General features: G+C 41.6%; 1 protein-coding gene across 1 annotated transcript in view; it reads left to right on the top strand.

Annotated features, from left to right (window-relative positions):
• LOC124031248 (testis-expressed protein 264-like) overlaps positions 1-24,474 on the top strand; it is a 128,477-nt gene that overhangs the window by 99,957 nt on the left and 4,046 nt on the right. The window contains exon 3 of the mRNA XM_046342300.1: positions 15,453-15,645. Coding sequence (XP_046198256.1) covers positions 15,453-15,645 — 193 coding nt within the window. The remainder of the gene's footprint in view (positions 1-15,452; positions 15,646-24,474) is intronic.

Here is a 24,474-nt window from a genome sequence, read left to right as displayed (position 1 = left end):
GATTGGCAACAACACAACAACACCTCCACTCCGGGTCTTCTCCAAATGCTACCGCTGCACCATTGAGAGTGTCCTGACCGTTTGCATCACGGCCTGAAACGGGAATTGCGCCATCCAGCTTGTGGTGAAGACAGCCCAGTGCATCACTGGGACTATGCTCACACCCATCCAGGATATCTACTCTAAACGCTGCCTGAGGATGACCTGCAGCATCATCAAGGACCACACACACCCCAACCACAAGCTGTTCCACTCCCTTACCGTTAGGCAGATGGTCTGATACCAACCGGCTGAGACAGTTTCTATCTACAAGCCATCAGACTGTTGAACACTTGAACTGGGACTGACCACCTGCTTGGATTCTCTCCACGTTAGCACAGATGCACACATACACATCACATCTGCTGCTACCAGACTCTTATTAGGATTGCTAAATGCAGCACAATTTAAACACTTGCCCCCCTTCCCCAAACCCAAAACACATGTAAATATTGGACTGCAAGTTGTGCCTTCCTGTATTATATGATGCTAAAATGTTTATTATATTCTACTGAGTAATTTACTTTATGTTCACATTCTTATCTTTCATTATTTCTTATTGTTGCATTGTCAAGAATTACCCTGCAAGTAAGCATTTAATTGGACGGTGTATACCATGTGTATCCTGTACATATGACTAATAAAACTTGAACTTGTAACTACTGCCCCTGCTCCATAGTGGTATCCTGTCTTATTCCACTAGCACGGCAGCAGGGTCTTCTGAAGCATGTGTAGTTCTTTAGTGAAAGCCATGTCTGGTCTAGTGGTCTTTGATTGTCTCTGACTACTGTATTTTGTTGTGTTTTGTCTCCTTGATATCTACCTCACACACACACTGTTTTGGCAGCTCCACTAGAACAGGAACATCTCCACCACATATCTAACAGCAAGTGTCCTGGGAACCCAAACCTCCCCAGCTCAGTGAATGAGCAGACGATACACTGAGAATCCACTTCTTTTAATGCTAATAATCATTCTATATAATTACCCAGTTGGAATCATGAAGAGATTCTTTTGAAAAACTTTAGATCGAGAAAGTGGGACAGAGATGGAGTAGAGAGGGATTTACACATTGTGTGACAACTTTAAGTTTTTCACCTGTTACAAATTCTGCTTTCTGTCTGAACGGGCATTTATAGAATGCAGTCCATTAAACCAAATTTCTCTTGTTTTGATTTGTGCATTCATCTTTGTCATGTCTTCTATCTGGCTAACATTTGGAATTATAAACTCTTCTCCACGCCTTAGCTGAGAGAATGACAGATTTTGTATTTGTTTGTAGTCGTATTGCAGCAGCTCCTCCTCACAATCCATATATGACCCCTAACCTTTTTTTTGGACAGAGGGAAAAGTGGGCTTTGGCGATCTCATTAGCCAATGAGGAGATTAGGTGTGAGGGAGGGACTGAAGAGCTTTAGGAGGATATGATGGGTTCTCTACAGATGGATCAGGGAGAATGAGAAGGTGATCCTTCACTAAAGGCTGAGCAAATATAAACTCTATGGGATTCATTTCATAGTCTTACTCTGATAACAGTATTGTGCTTGAGTTTCCACTATGCTGCTTGTGTACTGAAGACCCTGCACAGTTTTCTTTATCTGAAAAACTAGAGCACTTTACTTTCAAAGAACTATATGTTCCTGACGTGCACAGTCATTCAGTTCAAAGACCTCTACATGTTACAGTAGGTTTATTTGTTGAGTGTTACTGTTGTACATTACTGCTGTAGTGCTCCAGTGTTTGAATGTCCAGCTAAACTTTATAGCAGATCTCCAGTCAGAGCTGTGAACATTTTTTGATGTGTTCTGGCCCTATAGACCCCCCTGAGAGACGTGACCTGCTGCTCCGCTTTCCCTCCTCTCTCCTTTCCTACCTCTCTCTGTTGCTGTCACTGGGCTAGTCACAGAGAGGATAGAGAGATGGCAGATGAAAATGAGCAGAATGAATGATGAGACCTTTTGAAACGCTCTCCCCCGTGTGAAGGACAAACAAGGCTACCATCACACATCTGGAAATGAAAAGGCTGCTTCTGTATTGGCGTCTAACCTAAGTGATTGAAAGGGGGAGAAAGGTGTCTTAAAGACTCAGAAGTAGTGTTTCTTTTCAGTTTATTACCAGTGGTTTGTGTAAGGCCTATGTACTGTACTGCACAGTGCTCTACAGTTATTGATACATGTTGAATAGGCAACCTCTACTGCTTCTAGGGCAATCACTTTCTGTGGCTTGAATGCTCCAAGGGTGGTGTTACAGTACCTGTGTTTCCTTCACTCCTACAGTGTCTATGAAGAGGGAGGCTGTCTACTCTCAGAGCAGCTGCCAGAGAGAGCAAAGTCACGACAAACCCTGACGAGATCCTCCCTTATCTCTCTCTCTGTCACTCTCTTTCTCCTTCTAATTTTCCCTGTCTTACCTCCAGTCACACCAACACTTAATGAACTTCCCAATTAAACTAATTATCCTTAACGACGCAAACTCTTTCCTTAAAAATGTTTGCTTTCGAGGGCAGAAAATCTAATTAGGCAGTTTGTATTGAGGGAGTTGAACCTTGTCCTTGTATACCAATTGACTACGGTTTTGCTCAATCAATTTGTGCTCCATTTTTTGTCCACGCTACTTCGCTTTTCTATCTCTGGGTTTCTTTGTCTTGTCTTGGTCTGTTTGAATTAATTAGTCAGGGATTTCACCATCGATCCAGGAGGAGGCTGAGGCTCTCTCATGATAATCTGCCTTCATTGTAAGCAATTGCTTGCTAATTAATTTTGCAGGACAGTTTTCAAGTGTGGTGCTCTGTGTCCACATGCTCCATCCTCAAAACCTTCACTCTCTCTCCAGTAGTAGGGATAGTTTATATCATCTGTTGCAATAGCAGCTAATGGATGCTCTGATAAAAGTATTTTCACTGAAACGTTGGTGTTGGTGTGAGATCCATTACATTGTTAGTGGATCACCAGTGTGCTGGATGTGTGTGTTTCCCCCCCTAGCTTTCCTAGCTAATGGATGTGTGTGTTTCCCCCCCTAGCTTTCCTAGCTAATGGATGTGTGTGTTTCCCCCCCTAGCTTTCCTAGCTAATGGATGTGTGTGTTTCCCCCTAGCTTTCCTAGCTAATGGATGTGTGTGTTTCCCCCTAGCTTTCCTAGCTAATGGATGTGTGTTTCCCCCCCTAGCTTTCCTAGCTAATGGATGTGTGTGTTTCCCCCCCTAGCTTTCCTAGCTAATGGATGTGTGTCATGTCGTTGACGTGTTTCAGGGATGTTTCTGCTCTGTTTTGATGCAGATAACTAGGGAGAAAAGAAGTATAGTTAAAGCACAGTTTAAAAAAAAAAATCTCTGATAACTTCCTTGTCCATTCTCTCATGTCGGTCTCTCTGTCTAGAAGGCTTCCAGCACAATTATCTATTTTATTACACCATACAGCACACTCAGTGAGAAGTAATGATTTAAAATCTGAGAAAGTTTACAGGTTGGAAGCAAGTGTTCCTCACTCTATGTGTGTGCTGGGTTTGCATGTGGTTAGTAGTAGGGATGCACAATGTATCGGTGAGCATATTGGAATCGGACGATATTAGCTAAAAATGCCAACATCGGTTATGGCCTGACGTCTAGTTTAACTCCGACGTTAAAAACCGATGTCACAGCTACCGTGTAGCGGTATTTATTCGAGAGGGGTAAAGAAAGATTTTGTTCGGGCGCCAGGCAGGTATTAACCATGCCGAAAGGAAAAGAATAGAATAGAGAGAGTACCGCTACCAGACCCACACACATCAGCAGAAGAGACTGCCTAGACTGTAGCCTGTTTACCAGATAGCCAGTGGAGAGAAAAGAGAATACACACCATATACAACCCACATCACAGCACAGGGGTAACCCAAACAAGAATACCTCATACAATAAGAATACTAATAATGGCAGAGCAATTTAAAAGCAACTTCATACAAGAAGGAACCCAGTCATCAACAGAGGATTTGCAATAATCTGTATTATCGTCCAGTGGAGGAGTGCAGAGGGTTTGAATGTGGAGGGTGTTCATAGACACAACAAAGGCCTTAAAAATGTCCACAATCTTCTCGGCCACATGTCATTAGTACACCTCACCTCAATACAGTTCACATATAAATACACAACTTGCAAGCAACCTCCCTTTTAACTAAAATGTCCACCCAAATACTTCTGGCAGGGCAATAATAGTCCAGCTCTAATGAACTTCAATGGGAAGTGCATTTGAAAAATAGACAGTCTGTTGCAGGGTAAAGCACTGGAATGAGAGGGAAGAGAAAGAAAGAATGAGAACAAGAGAGATCTTAGCTGTGGTCTTCATTTGTGCTGGTGTACTGTCCTGTGGTTTGTTGGTTTGTATGTTAAAGCTTCCCAACAATGTTGCTACTAATCCATGCGATCCATAACGGGCGCGATCCCAAACGAAAACAACCACGACCTAGAGCGATTACACCGATGATTGAGTTAAATACTTTATAAACTACACACGTTGAAAACAAACAAAACTTCTGCAGCACAGCACACACAATCAAACTGTCGCGCCACCCAAGAGCTCCTCCCCAAAGAGCTGAATGAGCTCTCTTTATTTCCTCCTTCCTTACTGCTCATGCACTCTTAAAGTGGCAGCGCACGGTGAAGGCTCCATGCAGATTTCGCCACAACCGTGCATACCTATATAACATATGTACATGATGTAATGACGGCATTTGAAATTTTGCACTACACGTGCAGTACAGCCTTCCTAACCTAGCCCACAATATCTGCTGTGTGGTTTGAGCAATCAACATGTCGAGCAGTCATTTTAAAGAGTAAGTCAATTTCAGGGAGACAACTCAAAGGCGAAATCCATTAAAGCCAAGATAATGGAATTCATTGCCCTTGACAATCAACCGTTCTCTGTCGTGGGTGATGTTGGCTTTCGCCGACTGGTCGAGCACTGGTACACACTACCAAGTGCGCTATTTTTCAGATGTTGCCCTACCGGAGTTACACAGTAATAGCGTCATTGCTATTAGCTTCACGATATACATTCTATGGAACGGCGTTTTGGTCCTTGAGTGTCAAAAAAGATACAGTAGCATTGTCAAAGATGTACAAAAAAGTCTGCAAACAAGCAAACACCGGCCACAAACGATGTGTTTACAATACCGCGTTGGTAATAAAGCCTCATTTGTTCAACCACAACTTCTGGGGTAGCTAGCTAGCTTTAGCTTGGTACCTAGCTAGCACCAATACAACCATTTTCATTATTTTTAGCAATGATTTAGGAATCCTTATGAGTAAGTATTTGCTAGGTTGCCACTTGGCTAGTGCGACTCGACTGGACCGGGTTATGTGTTGTAAAGCTAGCAACAATACGGATTAGGCACAATAGTGGAATTTGTGGTTTGCCTTCAAAATAAAAGATGTCATTGACAGTGATGCAAATCAATACTAATATTAAATGACATACTGATGACATACTTTTATTTTTAAAACTAACCACAAAGTCCACTATTGTGGCTAATCCTTATTGTGGCTAGCTTCACATAGATGGCTCCGACCACCATTAATCAAATAAGAACTCTTCTAAATTAGTTAGCTAGCTAACTATATAGCTACTGAAACAGATGTCCTTTTGCTGTGTTTTGGAGAAGAACATTGTTTGCATCCATGAACTAGCTAGCTTTTTTTATGAACAGCACCGTAGGTGCGCGAGACACATTTACAGGCATCATAGCACACGTGTCAATGAATCATATAAAATATGAGTCATGGTGTAATAAATACATAGATTATGTATGAACGTGTTAAATTATTATGTGACACGTCAAATAGTGTTATTTGACATGTATCTTTTTTGACAAGAAAGGACCCAAACAGCATTCTGTAGAAATCCTGGTTGAGAATGAAATGGCTGAACAATGAACAACGAAATAGCACAGCAAGTAAGTGAAAGAAATAGGTTTTGATTATGTTTTACTGGTAATGAGGACATACGTAAATGGCAACCAAATAACTTGCGTGTAACCTTTATTTAACTAGGCAAGTTAGTTAAGAACAAGTTTCTATTTACAATGACGGCCCGGACGACACTGGGCCAATTGTATGCTGCCCTATGGGACTCCCAATCATGGCCAGATATGATACAGCCTGAATTCGAACCAGGGACTGTAGTAATGCCTCTTGCACTGAGATGCAGTGCTTTAGACCGCTGCGTCCATGTGTTTTAACTATTTAACTGTATTAGACTGGTTAAAAGGCCGGTAAAATTTTAAATATCTGTATCGTTGTTTTTGGAGGCAAGGAAAATATCTGTATCGGCCAAAAATGTCATATCGGTGCATCAGTAGTTAGTAGTTATCACTGATACACTGCACCTCGAGATCAGGCTCATTGTCCAGACTAGGGAGTTTTCACACTAAGCATACCAGTATTTGGTTTGTACAGTAGCCTGTGTATTCCGTCAGGGAGGTAGTTCTGGCCTCCAGTTCAGTTGAATGGCTGTTGTTGTGGATGTCAGTCCTATATATCAACCATAGCATGTTGGTTAAATAATCTATAAAGCATTCCTTCATTATAATACATAGGACGAGATAAGAATGGAAAGGCGCATGGGTGAATTGTAGTGGGAATGGCTGGGTAGATAAGCACAGTGTGGGAAGAGTATATATTTTCTTATCAGACTTCACAGCTCGATATGAAGAGAGCTTTCCTCCTGTTAAGATTTGTCTATCTAGAAGCTAAAGCCTAGTTTGCCTGTGTTCCTATACACAACTCTGTGTCTTTAGCGCTATAGCCTGAGATCAGCTCTGTCTTTAGCTCTATAGCCTGAGATCAGCTCTGTGTCTTTAGCTCTATAGCCTGAGATCAGCTCTGTGTCTTTAGCTCTATAGCCCGAGATCAGCTCTGTGTCTTTAGCTCTATAGCCTGAGATCAGCTCTGTGTCTTTAGCTCTATAGCCTGAGATCAGCTCTGTGTCTTTAGCTCTATAGCCCGAGATCAGCTCTGTGTCTTTAGCTCTATAGCCTGAGATCAGCTCTGTGTCTTTAGCTCTATAGCCTGAGATCAGCTCTGTGTCTTTAGCTCTATAGCCTGAGATCAGCTCTGTGTCTTTAGCTCTATAGCCTGAGATCAGCTCTGTGTCTTTAGCCCTATAGCCTGAGATTAGCTCTGCAAAAAGCCACACTTTAGACTAACCCCAGACCCATATGCTTTTACATGAGGAAACAAGATTAAATAATTTGATGAAGTAATAAGACCAATTATTGTGCAGCACAGGAGCCGCTTAAATGCCTCTTTAACCCAGAAAAACACTACATTTTCATCAATGCCTTATAAAGCTCCTGAATTATTGAGGAGCGGGTCATGTAATGGGGAGAAAAGTAACACAACCACGTCTACTATTTTGGAAGGATTATAAAGGCTTTGTTACTACTGCCAAATAGGGTAACCAACATTAGCATACTGCTCATCATAATATGCTGTTCACTGGCTGCCTATTTACAGAGAAATATACATAGCAACCCAATAAACATGTATTGTATAATTGTGATAACCAACATGTATCCTTGTCTAATGGTTTTTAGTCTCTTCTTTACATGTGGTTAGGGCTATTCTTAGCCAATGCTCCACAGAGGAGTTAACAGTTAGGCAGACGTGCTGTGCTGTTCTATGCTAAGCTCTCCTGTGCTATGCTGTTCTATGCTAAGCTATACTGTGCTTTGCTGTTCTATGCTAAGCTATACTGTGCTGTGCTGTTCTATGCTAAGCTGTCCTGTGCTGTGCTGTTCTATGCTAAGCTCTCCTGTGCTGTATAGATTCAAAGAGGTCCACTCTGTTCTCCATATGAGAGCAGAGCCCATCTCTGTCCCAGAAGCCCCTGACTGAGCAGGTTAACTGGAAGCATGTTTACTCCTGTGCCGCCGACCATGGACCATGGATCTCCTCCAACCAGGAACACAGCGATGCACGATTGCGATGCGGGGAAAAGAGCAGGGGGAGGAGGAAGGAAATCCCACATCCTCCCATTGTTATTAAAAACGTTCACGCCAGGAGCGCCATTTTGATTATGACAGGCCAGTTAATCTATATCTTTTTTTATTTCCTCTGCGGTGGGAGGGAGATATCTGATTGCGTTCGAGGAGAAAATGAGCTACCAGGAGACAAAGAATGTACTAATCTATTTATCATTAATTAATAATGCATGTGGGTGGTAACTTTATTTATGTTTGGCTGTCAAATCAGGGAGTAATTATGGTGTGGCAGAGGGCAGGATCAGTGTGGGTGATAAATGGAACAGGCGGGGCGCTGATGGGCCGTAAATCTAACGGCCACTGTTGGCCATCCATTATTCACAAGCTCTTTCTTAATGATTAAGTGGTTAGGGGGTGAACGTTATTTATAATAATGGTTACATGGAGAAAATCTGAACTCTCTGAAATGAAAATGGATGGCCCTTACTTCAGCAAAATCTATTTTTACCTAAACCCTCCCTGAACTCTTGAAGAAGAAAAAAAACAAGTGACCCTCCCCTATACCCTTAATAATCATTCAAACAAAGTGGATAGCTGTGACCCTCCCCTATACCCTTAATAATCATTAAAACAAAGTGCATAGCTGTGACCCTCCCCTATACCCTTAATAATCATTAAAACAAAGTGGATAGCTGTGACCCTCCCCTATACCCTTAATAATCATTAAAACAAAGTGCATAGCTGTGACCCTCCCCTATACCCTTAATAATCATTAAAACAAAGTGCATAGCTGTGACCCTCCCCTATACCCTTAATAATCATTCAAACAAAGTGAATAGCTGTGCCCCTCCCCTATACCCTTAATAATCATTCAAACAAAGTGGATAGCTGTGACCCTCCCCTATACCCTTAATAATCATTCAAACAAAGTGGATAGCTGTGCCCCTCCCCTATACCCTTAATAATCATTAAAACAAAGTGGATAGCTGTGACCCTCCCCTATACCCTTAATAATCATTCAAACAAAGTGGATAGCTGTGCCCCTCCCCTATACCCTTAATAATCATTAAAACAAAGTGGATAGCTGTGACCCTCCCCTATACCCTTAATAATCATTCAAACAAAGTGGATAGCTGTGCCCCTCCCCTATACCCTTAATAATCATTCAAACAAAGTGGATAGCTGTGACCCTCCCCTATACCCTTAATCATCATTCAAACAAAGTGGATAGCTGTGCCCCTCCCATATACCCTTAATAATCATTCAAACAAAGTGGATAGCTGAGAACATGTGAACTCAGTGTAACATTGATGTGGCAACTCACTTATGCTCTGCTATTGCACAATTCTAATTTGTCCCTGTAGGTCACATAAAGTTATCCCCAGTAAAATGAGCCCACCACCTCCACTGCTCGCACCTAATCCTGTCCCCACCTGTGACTGAAAACAGGGGGAGAAATGCCAATTGAAAAACTCTCTCTTAAAAATGTAGAATTCTGTGTAAAATAGCTAAAAGGCTATAAAGTAGCATTTACTGTTAGTGAAGTTTCTAGGTAGCAAGTTAGCATACACTAGAGCTAACTGGGCTAGTCATTGTCTAAATGACAGGAAGAAACACATCCATAACCATAATGTGGCCTTTTAGGCACACTTGATGTTGTACGCCCAGCAGAGAATCAGAGATGTGGGGCAGCATAGGGCACACATGGATATACACTGAGTATACCAAACATTAGGAACACCTTCCTAATATTAACCTGTCTCCTCCCCTTCATCTACACTGATTTGAAGTGGATTTAACAGGTGACATCAATAAGGGATCATAGCTTTCACCTGGATGCACCTCATCAGCCTGTCATGGAAAGAGCAGATTTGAGTCTATAGAATGGAGCAGCAGAAACAAAGGTCATTGTTTTATATACTCAGTGCATAGACTAATAAGCAACTCATTATAAAACACTGAGAAATATAGAAATGTCATCAATAGCAAGTTATGTGACCCTCCACTATTTATTTAACCTTTTATTTAACTAGCCAAGTCAGTTAAGAACAAATTCTTATTTACAATGACAGCCTACCGGGTAATAGTGTGTTAACTGCCTTGTTCAAGGGTGGAACGACAGATCCCACTATGTCGAACGAACATATTATCTGTTTATAAAATTGTACCGAAACTTCCTGTTTCCATCACAGCTATCATGATAAAAAAACTGTATACGGTATGACTTTACTAGCATAAACCACGTTTCCATCCACAGTCTCTCTCTCTCTCTCTCTCTCTCTCTCTCTCTCTCTCTCTCTCTCTCTCTCTCTCTAATGAGCTGTTCATCCATTAAGGCGTGTGTGTGGTAGTGTGATCGTCTGTTGTGTCCTGAAGCTGTGGAGGTCTAGGAGGTTAATTACTTTCTCAATAGAAGATGTCTCTCAGCTTTCATGTCATCTTTATCAGTCACAACAACACCGACACACAGACACTACAGGAAGTCCTGATATGTCCAGAAAATATGCCCTATAATTTGAACACTATTGGTGCCTTGAGAGAGGATTTGTAGTGACATTTGCGAAATGCCTTTACAAATCACCTCTGCTCTGTGTTGGTTCCTGCCATTGGTAAACCAATGTAATTCATCCTTATTTGTATTCACCTTGATTTTTGATTGACTTCTACTTTTGTGAGATGGACTGTAATTCATATCAGGCTTTAAATAGCCGCTTGACAATAACCGGGCTCTGCTCGATTTGTAACAGAGTCTCAGCAAACCATTACCTCCTGCAATAGTGGCAAATTCTTCTCTACCGGTTATATTCACAGGAAATAATCACTTGTTGAGTCAAATTATTATGCCATCAGATTGTAATCAACATAATTCACTGTATCCCCAAGTATTTTACAGTGACTGGCTTCTCTGCTGTGTTTCAGTGACTGGCTTCTCCCGTGTGTGTTTCAGTGACTGGCTTTGTTTGTGTTTCAATTAGCTGTTGAGCTGTACAGCTGCGTCCGTGTGTGTGTTAACTGTTTAACTGTACTAGAATGATTAAAAGGCCGCAAAATGTTCCCACTGTGTTTGGGAGTCCCATAGGGCGGCGCACAATTGGCCCAGCGTCGTCTAAGGTAGGCCGTCATTGTAAATAATAATTTGTTATTAACTGACTTGCCTAGTTAAATAAAGGTTACACACACCACAATGACCAAAGAGTTATTTTGGTGGCAATTTACGTATGTCCCCATTACCAGTAAAACATAATCAAAACCTATTTCTTTCACTTACTTATTACTGTGCTGTTTCGTTGTTCATTTGTTCAGTCGTTTAATTCTCAACCAGGATTTCTATGGAACGCCGTTTGGGTCTTTGCTTGTCAAAAAAGAAAACAATGACCAGTAGATAGCCCTATTTGATGTGTGGAATAAGCTTGTTGACCAATCAGGACCTGAATATGACTGCACGTCACACAATAATTTAACACATTCATTCATTTCTTATGTAGTTATTACACATTAATTACACTCACTTGTATTTTATGTTACAATGATTCATTGATGCTGGTAAAGTTGTCTCGCGCACCCACAGTGCTGGACATTATTTTTTAAAGCTTGTTAGCTCATGGATGCAAACAATGTTCTTCCCCAAAAACATAGCAAAAGGACATCTGTTTCAGTAGCTATATCGTTAGCTAGCTAACTATATAGCTTGGTGTCATCATCTAAAATAACCCTCATTTATAAGACAGTTCTTATTTGATTAATGGTGGTCGGACCCATCTATGTGAAGCTATCCACAATAAGGATTAGCCACAATAGTGGACTTTAATAAAAGTATGCCAGTCGAGCCTGCCAGATTAAGCTAGCTGGCTGGTTATACCGTTATCTTTGGGCAACAGGGTTAAGTAGTTGGCTAGCTAGTTATTTTCAGGAACTGAAGTTCAATTTCAATAGGCGAACAATAAGTGGCAACCTAGATAATATACTTACTCACAAGGATTCCTAAATCATTGCTAGGAATAATGAAAATGACTGCAGTTTCTACTGGTCTAAAGCTAGCTAGCTACCCCAGAAGTTGTGGTTGAACAAATGAGGCTTTATTACCAATGCGGTATTGTAAACACATCGTTCGTGGCCGGTATTTGCTTGTTTGCAGACTTTTTTGTACATCTTTGACAGTGCTACTGTATCTTCTTTGACACGCAAAGGCTCAAACGGCATTCCATAGTATGTATATCTTGAAGCTAATAGCAGTGATGCTACTACTGTGTAACTCTGGTAGGTCAACATCTGAAAAATAGCGCACTTGCTAGTGTGTACCAGTGCTTAACCAGTCGGTGAAAGCCAACATCACCCACGACAGAGAACAGTTGATTGTCAAGGGTAATGAATTCCATTATCTTGGCTTTAACGGATTTCGTCTTTGAGTTGTCTCGCTGAAATGTTCTTTCAAATGAAATTCGATTTGTTGACTGCTCGATCCACACAGGAGACATTGTGGGCTAGGTTATGAATGCTGTATTGCACGTGTAGGGCAACATTTTACGTGGCGTCATTACGCCATGTACCTACGTTATATAGGTATGCATGTCAGCTTTGACATCGGTTTTGCACATCGTCGTTAAAATAGACATCGGTCAATACCGATGTTGGTATTTTAGCTAATATCGGCCGATTCCAATATGTTCACCGAAATATCATGCATCCCTAATTTAAACCAATCAATCCCCTCGTTCACACTGCCACTCTCGCCCAATAACAAAAATGTATCACCAGCCCTCTCCTTCATCCCTCTCTCTCCCTCTTGTCTCCTAAAGTGAAGGGACAGCACACCTCCACAACCCACTGCCTACATCTCTTGAATATATATTTGTTACATTTATTTTTTATAACAATATTTTATCATTTGTACAGTTCCTTATTACAAATTGTATTATTTGTCACATTTGACTGTGTAAAACCTTTTTAAAACTACTTTTTTCTTTAACCTCTAGTGACTCCCCATCCCACATGAGGGAGCGTAATCATCGACTGACAGTAATTAGCATAACGCAACAGACATAAATATTCCTAGAAAATATTCCTATTCATGAAAATCCCAAGTGAAATATATTGAGACACAGCTTAGCCTTTTGTTAACACCCTGTCATCTCAGATTTTCAAAATATGCTTTACAGCCAAAGCTAGACAAGCATTTGTGTAAGTTTATCGATAGCCTAGCATAGCATTTTGTCCAGCTAGCAGCAGGTAACTTGGTCACGGAAATCAGAAAATAAATCAAATTAAATCGTTTACCTTTGAGCTTCGGATGTTTTCACTCACGAGACTCCCAGTTAGATAGCAAATCTTTTCTTTTTTCCAAAAATATTATTTTTGTAGGCGCCCAGAAATTGCAGTCACGAAAACGGCGAAAAATATTCCAAATTAGCTCCATAATATCGACAGAAACATGGCAAATGTTGTTTATAATCGATCCTCAAGGTGTTTTTCAAATATCTATTCAATAATATATCCATTTCGACAATTTGTTTTTCAGTAGGACCGACTGGAGTAATGGCTACCTCTGTATTTTACGCAAGAATCTCTCTGGGAGCATCAGGTGACCACTTGCGCAATGTGGCCGCCTACGGTTATTCTTCAACATAAATGCGTAAAACTACGTCACAAACTGTAGACACCTTCGGGAATACGGAGAAAGAGTAATCTGGTTGATAGCCCATTCACTGCTCAATATGGACCCATTGGAACACAGCGCTTTCAAAAGATGAGTCACTTCCGGATTGGATTTTTCTCAGGCTTTAGCCTGCAACATCAGTTCTGTTATACTCACAGACAATATTTTTACAGTTTTGTAAACTTTACAGTATTTTCTATCCTAAGCTGTTAATTATATGCATATTCTAGCATCTTGTCCTGACAAAATATCCCATTTACTACGGTAGCGTTTTTTTTTCCAGAAATGAAAATACTGCCCCGTGGTCACAAAAGGAGTGAGGTGGATATAAATTGAAATGTGATTGTTTATCTCTGAAATGAAACCATCTAGTGGTAGGTTTCAAACAAATACATGTCTGTCGATAAACAACCCCATGCCATAATTAGATACTTAAAAAACACACCAAGCTGTTTTAGAAGTTCTTTAAACAAAAAAAGTGAATGTATTAATACGTATGAAAATTGATATATAGCGTTTTGGAATTAAATGTAGAAACTCCCCTCTTTCATCACACATCTGCCTCCCTCCACCCTAGGAAAGTGACTATATAAATGGAATGTTAATGCCTCGCATGTGGAGGAACATATCGCACATGCCATGAATTCCTATTCACGCACCATACATACTGTATACAGTATAATAGTGTTATGTCAGCACAATGGGAGGGTTTCATCATGTCGCTCCTCTCTGATCTTCTCTTCTTGTCTGATGCCTTCTGCCCATCTGCATAACACGCATAGCTTCTCATTGGAATGGACTCTTTCACATAACAGTATAGTTGAGCCCCGATGTAGCAGTAGTGGGAATGTGAGAAGCTAACGGCTCTCATTTTAAACCTGCAGAAACATGGTGATCATTGGGTTTTTGGAATTCAAGGACAACAAAACAGGTTGGCTTGAGAAACCTAATGTGCTGCTTTCTTTGGAAGGGTAAAGTTCTTCTATTTGTGTCTAGAGGTTGTCCCTCTAAGGCAGCAATTTGCCCCTGCTCTAAGGATGATTCCATTTGCTGAGACTTATCCTCCATCAAAGGTCAATATATGCTGCTATACAGTATGGATCATAGTGCTTGTGGAATATCAGTATATATCAATCCTCATGTTGACTACCTCACCACAGTGAATGAGGTTATACAGCATATTGATGCTGTGAAACTTGTTTTTTTGTTTTATTAGTCCTTTAATAAAAAAAAAAATGGCTGATGTCTTTGTTCCAGACAAAAGAGATTGGCTCATTAAATGTAGTGTTTGTGTGTGTGCATGCATGTGCGCTCATCTCTCACACAGCCTTGTTCCAATCAGGGTGTGCTGGATAAGCAAACTGCCTAGCTTTAAACATTAATGAGCAGAGAGTGAAGTAAAGGTTTAAAGCAGGGGGCAATCTTATACCTCTGGAAAGAGTCTCTTTAAGGACTGTTTTGTGTTGCACTCTAGAGTGGGAGAGGAGAGAAATTAGCTTAAAATCAGTTTAATGGTTCACAGCTCTGTTTATTGTTATGGGAGAAATGCAGGGCTTAGTGATGTGGTACATGGTCAAGCTGACAAATCTTTCTGGTCAACAGCAGCTGTCTTTAGAGAAGGACGTAGTCTTTCTTTAGAATAACTCACCCTACATTGTTGAGATAAGTGCTTTTTGGATACAGAACGGCTGAGCCTTAGAAAAGCTCAGGATTAGAGGGCAGATCTGACAAAATAGACTGCCTCTTGCCAATGAGAATCAAACATGCAGTTTGAACTCTCTTTCTCTGTCTCGCTCTCTCTCACCCACAGGAGAGGCAACTCCATGCCTGGCCATTCATTGAGATCAATACAGGGGACCTAACGCACTACATTGCTCCGCTGTCCTCCCAGAGCGGCTTCCACCACACTGGTTTCGTTGTGCCCGAGCTCGTCACACAGACAGCGGCCAAGACACCGGTGACAGAGGAGTCCTTGGACCAGGCCAGAGGGACGGATATTTCAGGTACTCTAAGCCCCTCTTCCTTCCATACAACCACTGACATTGACCAGCAGTAGAGATTTAGCTCTACTGCTCTAGTCTATCCAAAGGTGCGGCTGTGTGTGAGATATAAAGAACCACCAGACAGCCAGGATGAGCCTGCAGGTATTTTGTGCCCCACCGTGTTTATCCCACCCAACAGCCCCTGGAATTGTTCTGTCACTGTGAGTATGTTTCTTCAAGTGAGGTGTTTTTTTAGACCCGCCATTACTCTCTTAAACTTGACAGGGCCTTTAGGTTAGCACAGCGGTGATATTGACTTTGTCTTTGCACAAATACTGGGGCAGTGGTGTGTGTGTGTGTGTGTGTGTGTGTGTGTGTGTGTGTGTGTGTGTGTGTGTGTGTGTGTGTGTGTGTGTGTGTGTGTGTGTGTGTGTGTGTGTGTGTGTGTGTGTGTGTGTGTGTGTGTGTGTGTGTGTGTGTGGATAAGGCTGTGTGGGCTGGAGGTGTAGGTATAGACTGAGATGGCTGGTCTGAGAAGAGGAGACACAGAGGGTATGAGGAAACAAGGGCTCACAGAGGCTGTGTCTCTAATCGTTCTTCTTCATAAAGTACACCCCTTTCGTTTATCAGATGCCCTGTATTATGGGGGTTATTGTCTTTCCTTTGTTCTGTCCATTCATGTAATGATGTCTGGGTGTGTTCAGAACTGATTACCATGTTTAGTCTCTGCCATCAGTCACTGAGGAGTGCAGTGCCAGTCTGTTGATGATGACATAGACAGTACCCCCCCCCCCCCAGAATTGAGACAAAATGGTGTTCATTGGTATAATTGAATATGTGGATGACTAAATATTTTGGATTTGTTCAATCAACAGACTTCAGAAAACCCAACTGAGTTCAGTTCACTGATAGTTTTCTCTGAGTTTACTCTCCCTCTCTCTTTCCTCCTTTACCTCTCTCTCTCCCTGCCCCCTCATCTCTCTTCACCTCGCTCTCGCTCTTTCTCTCTTTTTCTTTCTCTCTTTGCTTGGCCCAGTCAAATAGTGTGGACTTCTGGTGGTGTGGGAGTTTGTCTGGTGTACTGTGTAGTGACGACATGACATGAGGATTTTTCACTTAAACGCTAAATCTAAGTTACTTCAATAATCCATCTGTCAATCCCCCAGCAGATCTTGTTGAAGCATGCACTTTCTATATCAATTAGTTTACACAGTGGGTCAGCACAGTTCTGTAACACAGAAGGTGTGTGTGTGTGTGTGTGTGTGTGTGTGTGTGTGTGTGTGTGTGTGTGTGTGTGTGTGTGTGTGTGTGTGTGTGTGTGTGTGTGTGTGTGTGTGTGTGTGTGTGTGTGTGTGTGTGTGTGTGTGTGTGTGTGTTTTGGGGGGTGGTTTACAGATGCTAAACATTATGCTCCTATATTTGGGATAATAATCACTCTGGATTCACCAGTAAAGCAGAAATGCATCCTCTTCTTTAGAGAGAGATCCAGACTGGCTTGTTGTTTGTTCTCATAATGAGAGACGGCTCAATCAGTGGTGCTGAGCTGTGTCTGACAGACCAGCCCTAGAAATCAAACTCCACACAGACCTTCCTGTGTCTGATAGACCAGCCCTGGAAATCAAACTTCACACAGACCTTCCTGTGTCTGACAGACCAGCCCTAGAAATCAAACTCCACACAGACCTTCCTGTGTCTGATAGACCAGCCCTGGAAATCAAACTTCACACAGACCTTCCTGTGTCTGATAGACCAGCCCTGGAAATCAAACTCCACACAGACCTTCCTGTGTCTGATAGACCAGCCCTGGAAATCAAACTCCACACAGACCTTCCTGTGTCTGATAGACCAGCCCTGGAAATCAAACTTCACACAGACCTTCCTGTGTCTGACAGACCAGCCCTGGAAATCAAACTTCACACAGACCTTCCTGTGTCTGATAGACCAGCCCTGGAAATCAAACTTCACACAGACCTTCCTGTGTCTGACAGACCAGCCCTGGAAATCAAACTTCACACAGACCTTCCTGTGTCTGATAGACCAGCCCTGGAAATCAAACTTCACACAGACCTTCCTGTGTCTGATAGACCAGCCCTGGAAATCAAACTTCACACAGACCTTCCTGTGTCTGATAGACCAGCCCTGGAAATCAAACTTCACACAGACCTTCCTGTGTCTGATAGACCAGCCCTGGAAATCAAACTTCACACAAACCTTCCTGTGTCTGATAGACCAGCCCTGGAAATCAAACTTCACACAGACCTTCCTGTGTCTGACAGACCAGCCCTGGAAATCAAACTTCACACAGACCTTCCTGTGTCCGATAGACCAGCCCTGGAAATCAAACTCCAAACAGACCTTCCTGTGTCTGATAGACCAGCCCTGGAAATCAAACTTCACACAGACCTTCCTGTGTCTGACAGACCAGCCCTGGAAATCAAACTTCACACAGACCTTCCTGTGTCTGACAGACCAGCCCTGGAAATCAAACTCCAAACAGACCTTCCTGTGTCTGACAGACCAGCCCTGGAAATCAAACTTCACACAGACCTTCCTGTGTCTTACAGACCAGCCCTGGAAATCAAACTCCAAACAGACATTCCTGTGTCCGATAGACCAGCCCTGGAAATCAAACTCCAAACAGACCTTCCTGTGTCTGACAGACCAGCCCTGGAAATCAAACTCCACACAGACCTTCCTGTGTCTGACAGACCAGCCCTGGAAATCAAACTCCAAACAGACCTTCCTGTGTGTGGCCAGCCTATGACTCAAACATACTGCCTTGCATGGGTGGGCTTGAGGGGTGGCTGTACTTGTACTGTACTGTACACACATCACTGCATTACTGTGTGCTCAACGTCCCTCTAGAGAAATGTCAATACAAATCATGTGCTCTTTACATATGATGAAGATCTGACGATCACTGCTATGTAAATAACTGCTTATTTCATAAATCCCAAGGGACATAAATAAGGATACAAGTAGAAACAATAGGTGTTTAAAAAAAAAGTTCTCTGTCAATTGTTATTTATTTATTTAACTAGGCAAGTCAATTAATAACAAATTAATTATTTACAATGACAGCCTAGGAACAGTGGGTTAATTGCCTTGTTCAGGGGCAGAATGACAGATATTTACCTTGTCAGCTCTGGGATTCGATCTAGCCACCTTTTTGTTACTGGCCCAACGCTCTAACCACTAGGCTACCTGCCACCCCAATGAGATGATTAGTATTCTCTGCAGGTCTTACTACTGTACCTCAGGGGACCTGTTTCACCAAGTGTGCCCGTGTGAGGAGGATGTGCTTTTGCATGTCCTTCATTCGTTTCATTGCGCCAGTAAGGCATTTATTTTAACACCGTGAACATTGCAGACTTGTAACGGCGTTCGTCTGTTGAATGAAGAGAGTCGGACTGAAATGCAGCGTGTAGGTTACTCATGACTTTAATGAACTGAATCGCGGTACATGAAATAACTGAATACAAAAACAACAGAACGTAACGTGAAACTAATTACAGCCTATCTGGTGAACACTACACAGAGACAGGAACAAACACCCACAAAATACAAAGCGAACTCAGGCTACCTAAATACGGCTCCCAATCAGAGACAACAATAAGCACCTGACTCTAATTGAGAATCGCCTCAGGCAGCCAAACCTATACCACACCCCTAAATCAGCCGCGATCCCAAATAATACAAACCCCAATACGAAACACAACATATAAACCCATGTCACACCCTGGCCTACCCAAACATATAACAAAAACACAAAATACAATGACCAAGGCGTGAAAAGACTGTGCATGCTTATTCACAGATGCTGGATTGTGAGAAATTGCTAGCCCGACTGGGTGTTTCATTTTGGAGTACAAACTCAGGAGATAATATTCCCTATGTCGAGGGTAGTTATGGAACATTACATTTTCCTCCTATTCCTAGCTCCAATTTCAAAACTATGGGATCATGCAGTGAAGAGCACCAAATAAGCTTCATCTGTCCTTGATGAACAATAGTCTGTTCTCATAGAGCTTGTTGTGCTGAACTGGGGTCTGGGTCTATATGACATCATCATTACCCAGTATTACATAAATGGCTTCAGTATAATTTAGTCCTACTGAATGTAATTTATTTATAATTGCTGTGTAATTACACAACAATTGCTACATGTTCTGTGTGATTGTTATACAATTAGGCCTACATATGATTGTGTTGTTATAACCCCTCCTCTCCAAACTCCCAGCTGCCTCAGTCTTGTCTCTCTAATTATCTCCTGCTCTCCTTCTTTATAGTGTAACTCTCAACCTCTTATTTAGCCTTTGTCCAACCCCTTCAAATGTTGAAGTTGTGGGTGGGGGGAATTGCTCATAACTATTATTTTGGGGGTGGATAAATGTAGTTGTTCCTGATCCCAACACTTTCTCACTAATGTATAGTTACCAGACATCCACTGGCATGCTCTGATAATAAAACTACGTGCATCAGGAAACTTGCGCTGTAGATTTGAATCCCCTATGCGGCACAAGAAAAATCTTTGAAATGTGAATTCACATTTATTGCGGTATTGTGTTGGGAATCCGCATTGCAGTATTTATGCAGTCGCTCTTTTTCCAATGGTTAAAATGAACTCACAGATTGGTCTTGGGTACGATATGAAACCTACAACTACTACCAGGGCAAGCCCACTCACACTTATGCTATCACTTTTCAGAATTAGAAGTGTGTGGGCATGGGATGAATATTGTAAATAAAGGATTTGAAAAATAAATATATCTACCCCATGTGGTGTTAGAATTCACAACCGTTGAACTGTCTTAGCAGACTGCGCCACCAATCAGGCATAGTGGTTGGGGAAAAATACAATGAATTGACATAACTACCATTATCATCTATTTCGTGTTATGATAGAGGTAGCTATGAATCTAAAAGTATGATCCTCATAGCCTACATGGTTTGTTTTCTTTGTAAAAGCACATAGATGTGTATGAAACGGTAAGCAAAAACATAGAATTTGGTCATATGTGTTAATGTGCCTTATTGCCTTTAGAATTTTGTGAAGTGTCAGTAGTCAAGTCAAGGAAGCATCATGCAAAATATATGTGACTCGTTTCAAGAAACTAGGCATTTGTCGTGGATCACTACTTCACAGGAGAGCCATTTCAATGTAAACTCTTTTTTTTATCACAAAGTATTTTTTGACAGAAATTCCTTCTGGAACATGCAAACTTTCATGTGCCTTAATAACAAACTTGTATGCCATCTGTAAATAAGAATACAATTGTTAAATTACGAGTCTAGTTGGTCAGCAACTTTCCCACTAGCCATGATTGGCTGAGACAATGAGTGGGCTGGACATGCCGAGAGAGGGGTTCCGATTGGTCTTCCATATAAAGGGCTTCTGTCTATTTGAGCTGGTAAGTCTGTGTTGGTAATCCTGTCGAACGTGACTTTAAAAAAAACATGCAGTGTGTAGTGAAGCTGCATACATGTTGATCTCCACTTTCTGGAGGATCAAGTTTTGAAATCAGTGGAATTATAGTATGATTGCTAAAGAGATGGCGAAAACACCTGTCTACGGATTACATCTTCAAACTAAGGGCAACCATGGCATGGCATCCGTGACAGGGAGACATGTCCATCGTGCATGTTGATGTAAGATAGTCTAGCTAGCTACGTTTTCAGATATGACATATTTCTAATTTTGACAAAGTGGTTTAATTTCAAGCTAAAGCGTACTGTTAGCTAGCTAGCTAACGTTAGCTGACTGGCTCGCTATCTAGCGTTACGTGTATGATGTTATTATTCGTATCTCTGAGCCATTTGCTTGACTAGTTAGAGCCTAATGTTAGCTAGCTAACATTATACCTGGTTGGTTAGCTACCACTACCAGCAGATTCATGCGAGGCGTAGTAACATCTTGAGTTGGCACAATGCTCATTGTTGTTTAACTAGTTAACGTTACGTGACTTGTATGATCTTACACGTTGTTTACCGAGCTAGGTTCATTGTTTACCTAGCTAGCTAGCTACATGTCTTAAGCTAAAGTGTACTGTTGGCTAGTTAACTTTAACTGGCTGGCTCCCTAGCTAACGTTACATGTATGATGTTATTATTCGTATCCCAGAGCCATTTGCTTGGCTAGTTAGAACCTAATGTTAGCTAGCTAACATTAGACCTGGTTGGTTAGCTCCCAGCAGATTCATGCAGGTTAGTAATGACATGATTTGGCACTATGTTCATTGTTGTTTAACTAGCTAACATTAGCTGGCTGGCTCGCTAGCTAACATTACGTGACGTGTGTGATCTTACACATTGTTTACCTAGATAAGTTCATTTTTTTACCTAGCTAGCAAGATACATGTCTTAACAAAAGACTCCACTATGCAAGTAACCATTTTGGGTGCGTTCGTAAATTCAGTCTGAGTATGCCAGAGCGAATAATAACTGATGAATTTACAAACACACAACACTCATTGAATTTGACTGGTGTCAGTAAATTTTGGCAAAATAGCGTAATGACATTGTTGCCAGCAGGGCTGGTTAGGCTGTTGTCATGTTATCCAGAGGTTCACAAATCATCGGCCAGAGTGTCAAGTGTGCGCTCTGAACGCTCCAAGAGCGAAACGAGATGGGTGGAGAATGTGAACAATGCTGAATGGGTGTAGGCAAAGAAGAACTCTTCACTGGGTATCAACACATTCAAAGGCCATTTTCTCAAAGGTGAGTTTACAAGTTTATCAACTTTCAAAACAGAATTACTTTACCATTTTGCTACATCAGACCAATTTGAGCTGGTTGGTCACATATTGACAAACTCCACTTACCAAGACCATTGCCAAATAAGGCATGCTGTCACCTGCTTTTATAGTAAGCTTGGAGGTGGTACTAACCAGCACATCTAGAAGGGAGTGTATTTCATGCCGAACCCCTCCCTTGAGAGGACATAGAGGCACCTTCTCAAAGTGCCTCTACATCACAATTTCAATGGTAGAGTTGAACCGCTAGGGGCAAAAAGAGCTAGAAAATAGTCAAAATGGCGACCAGAATCCTGAAAGTTACTCTTTAAACCCTCCTCTTGTTTCCTCTCCTCTCTTCTCCTCTCTTTTCCTCTCTTTAAATCTCTTCGATCTGAAACCATTTTAAGAACAAGACCTTGATTCCATATCTAATAATCACAGTTGGCCCAATTTAGCAACTAATATAGGCAAATGTTATCTAAAACACTTTCCAAAGCATGATCTGCTTCAATTTGAGAGCTTTGTCATGACTTATTTCCAGGTGTTTGTGGGTGAAAGAAGTCAAGTTTTGTTGGAAGGGTCTTCCTGGGGGGTATACTAAATAGACCAATTATTTCTTAGTTCAGCAACTGGTAGAACATAACCACTCTACCTGCCATTCGCCAGTACTACAGCCTGAGAATGGTCAAATACAACACATATATAATACCTCCATGGACCCACTGATAATCATCTTCTCCCTCTCATTGAGAAGGCTTAGGTTTACCCCTTTCATAGAAAAACTCAGGCATAATGAATATCACTGCCCAATATGCCCTTTTTAGAAATGATGGGTTTGCTGTGTATGGACTTGCTGGCTGGTAAATGGGATGTTTGTCAGCTTATTAATATGCCGTAAATAACCCCAGAGTCAGAACACCTCTCATATAGACATGGTCTCTCTGCATATTACAGACAGGCTCAGATACACTGGACCTGATAATGAGCTTGGTGAGAGATGGCCAGATCTGAAGGATGTGGGACTTGTGTGAGGGGCTCAGAGACCATGTGTGTTTATTGCACTGTGGTCCCCTGTGATAAGATGGCCCATAACTCAGTGTGATGTGTAGATGGCATTTGTTTGGGGTGTGAACCCAGCAGGGGAGAGGAGAGGCTGGACCAGGGTGTCCTGTTACCCTCCAGGGACACTGACAGGAGATTAATCCTCCATTGTTCCTTAATGAATTAACCTCTCCAAGGCTGTTGGAAGATGATTCCATACAAAGAGAGAACCTTTTGCTGGTTCGTCAATGTAGGTGACTCTACCAAGACGTTTTTCTGCCAACTTTACCATACCGTTAACCTTTTCCCGCCTTTTCCTATCTGAAAGGTATCGCCGATATCAAAGCTGACATTTTTATGTCCGCCTAATGACCTAGTAATCATTTAGGTTAGGTTCTGCCTATGGCTTAGTATGAAAGGCAGCCATAATGCTGAGGCGGCATTGGCACACACTATGCTCTAAACTCCATGGCAACACAGACCCATAACATAGACCTAATTAAACAAAAATATATGCTATTCTTTTGAAAATACAATTTATTATTGTGTTTCTTAGGATCTGAATAAACAAATAAGTCATTGATTTCATTTTGATGGTATATATTCTCAATGGATTTATTAAAATAGAGCTCACCCACATCTGCACACCACTACTACCACTCGTCTCCGGCATGCAAACAGGAGGTATAAAGGTGTATGCTGGCAAGAATGTGGTAAAAATGGGCCTGTTGTAAGAGGATCATATAAACATTGCCCACTTTTTTACAGGCTAAATATGTAAATCCAATGTGAAAGCAATAGCCTATACATAACCTGGGGTGATCTCCTACATCACACACCTGTCACAATAGCATGATGCACATGCTTTGGATTCATGGACTTACATAATGAGATCACATGATAGAGGTGACTGACTGGTGTCCTGTAGAATGCTTTCTTTGTCTCTTTCTTACAGTAATCAATGCTGAAAAGGTCTCATTTGTGTGCCTATTTTCAGCCTGTCCATTTCTGCACAATGACCACAGAGCTGGGGCCTAATTGAGATGACAGTGCTAATTGCAGTCACAATAGGCAG

Source organism: Oncorhynchus gorbuscha, linkage group LG03 (assembly GCF_021184085.1).
Source record: "Oncorhynchus gorbuscha isolate QuinsamMale2020 ecotype Even-year linkage group LG03, OgorEven_v1.0, whole genome shotgun sequence".
NCBI lineage: Eukaryota > Metazoa > Chordata > Actinopteri > Salmoniformes > Salmonidae > Oncorhynchus > Oncorhynchus gorbuscha.
Note: the sequence above shows the minus strand (reverse complement) of the source record. Positions and strands in the feature narration are given on the sequence as shown.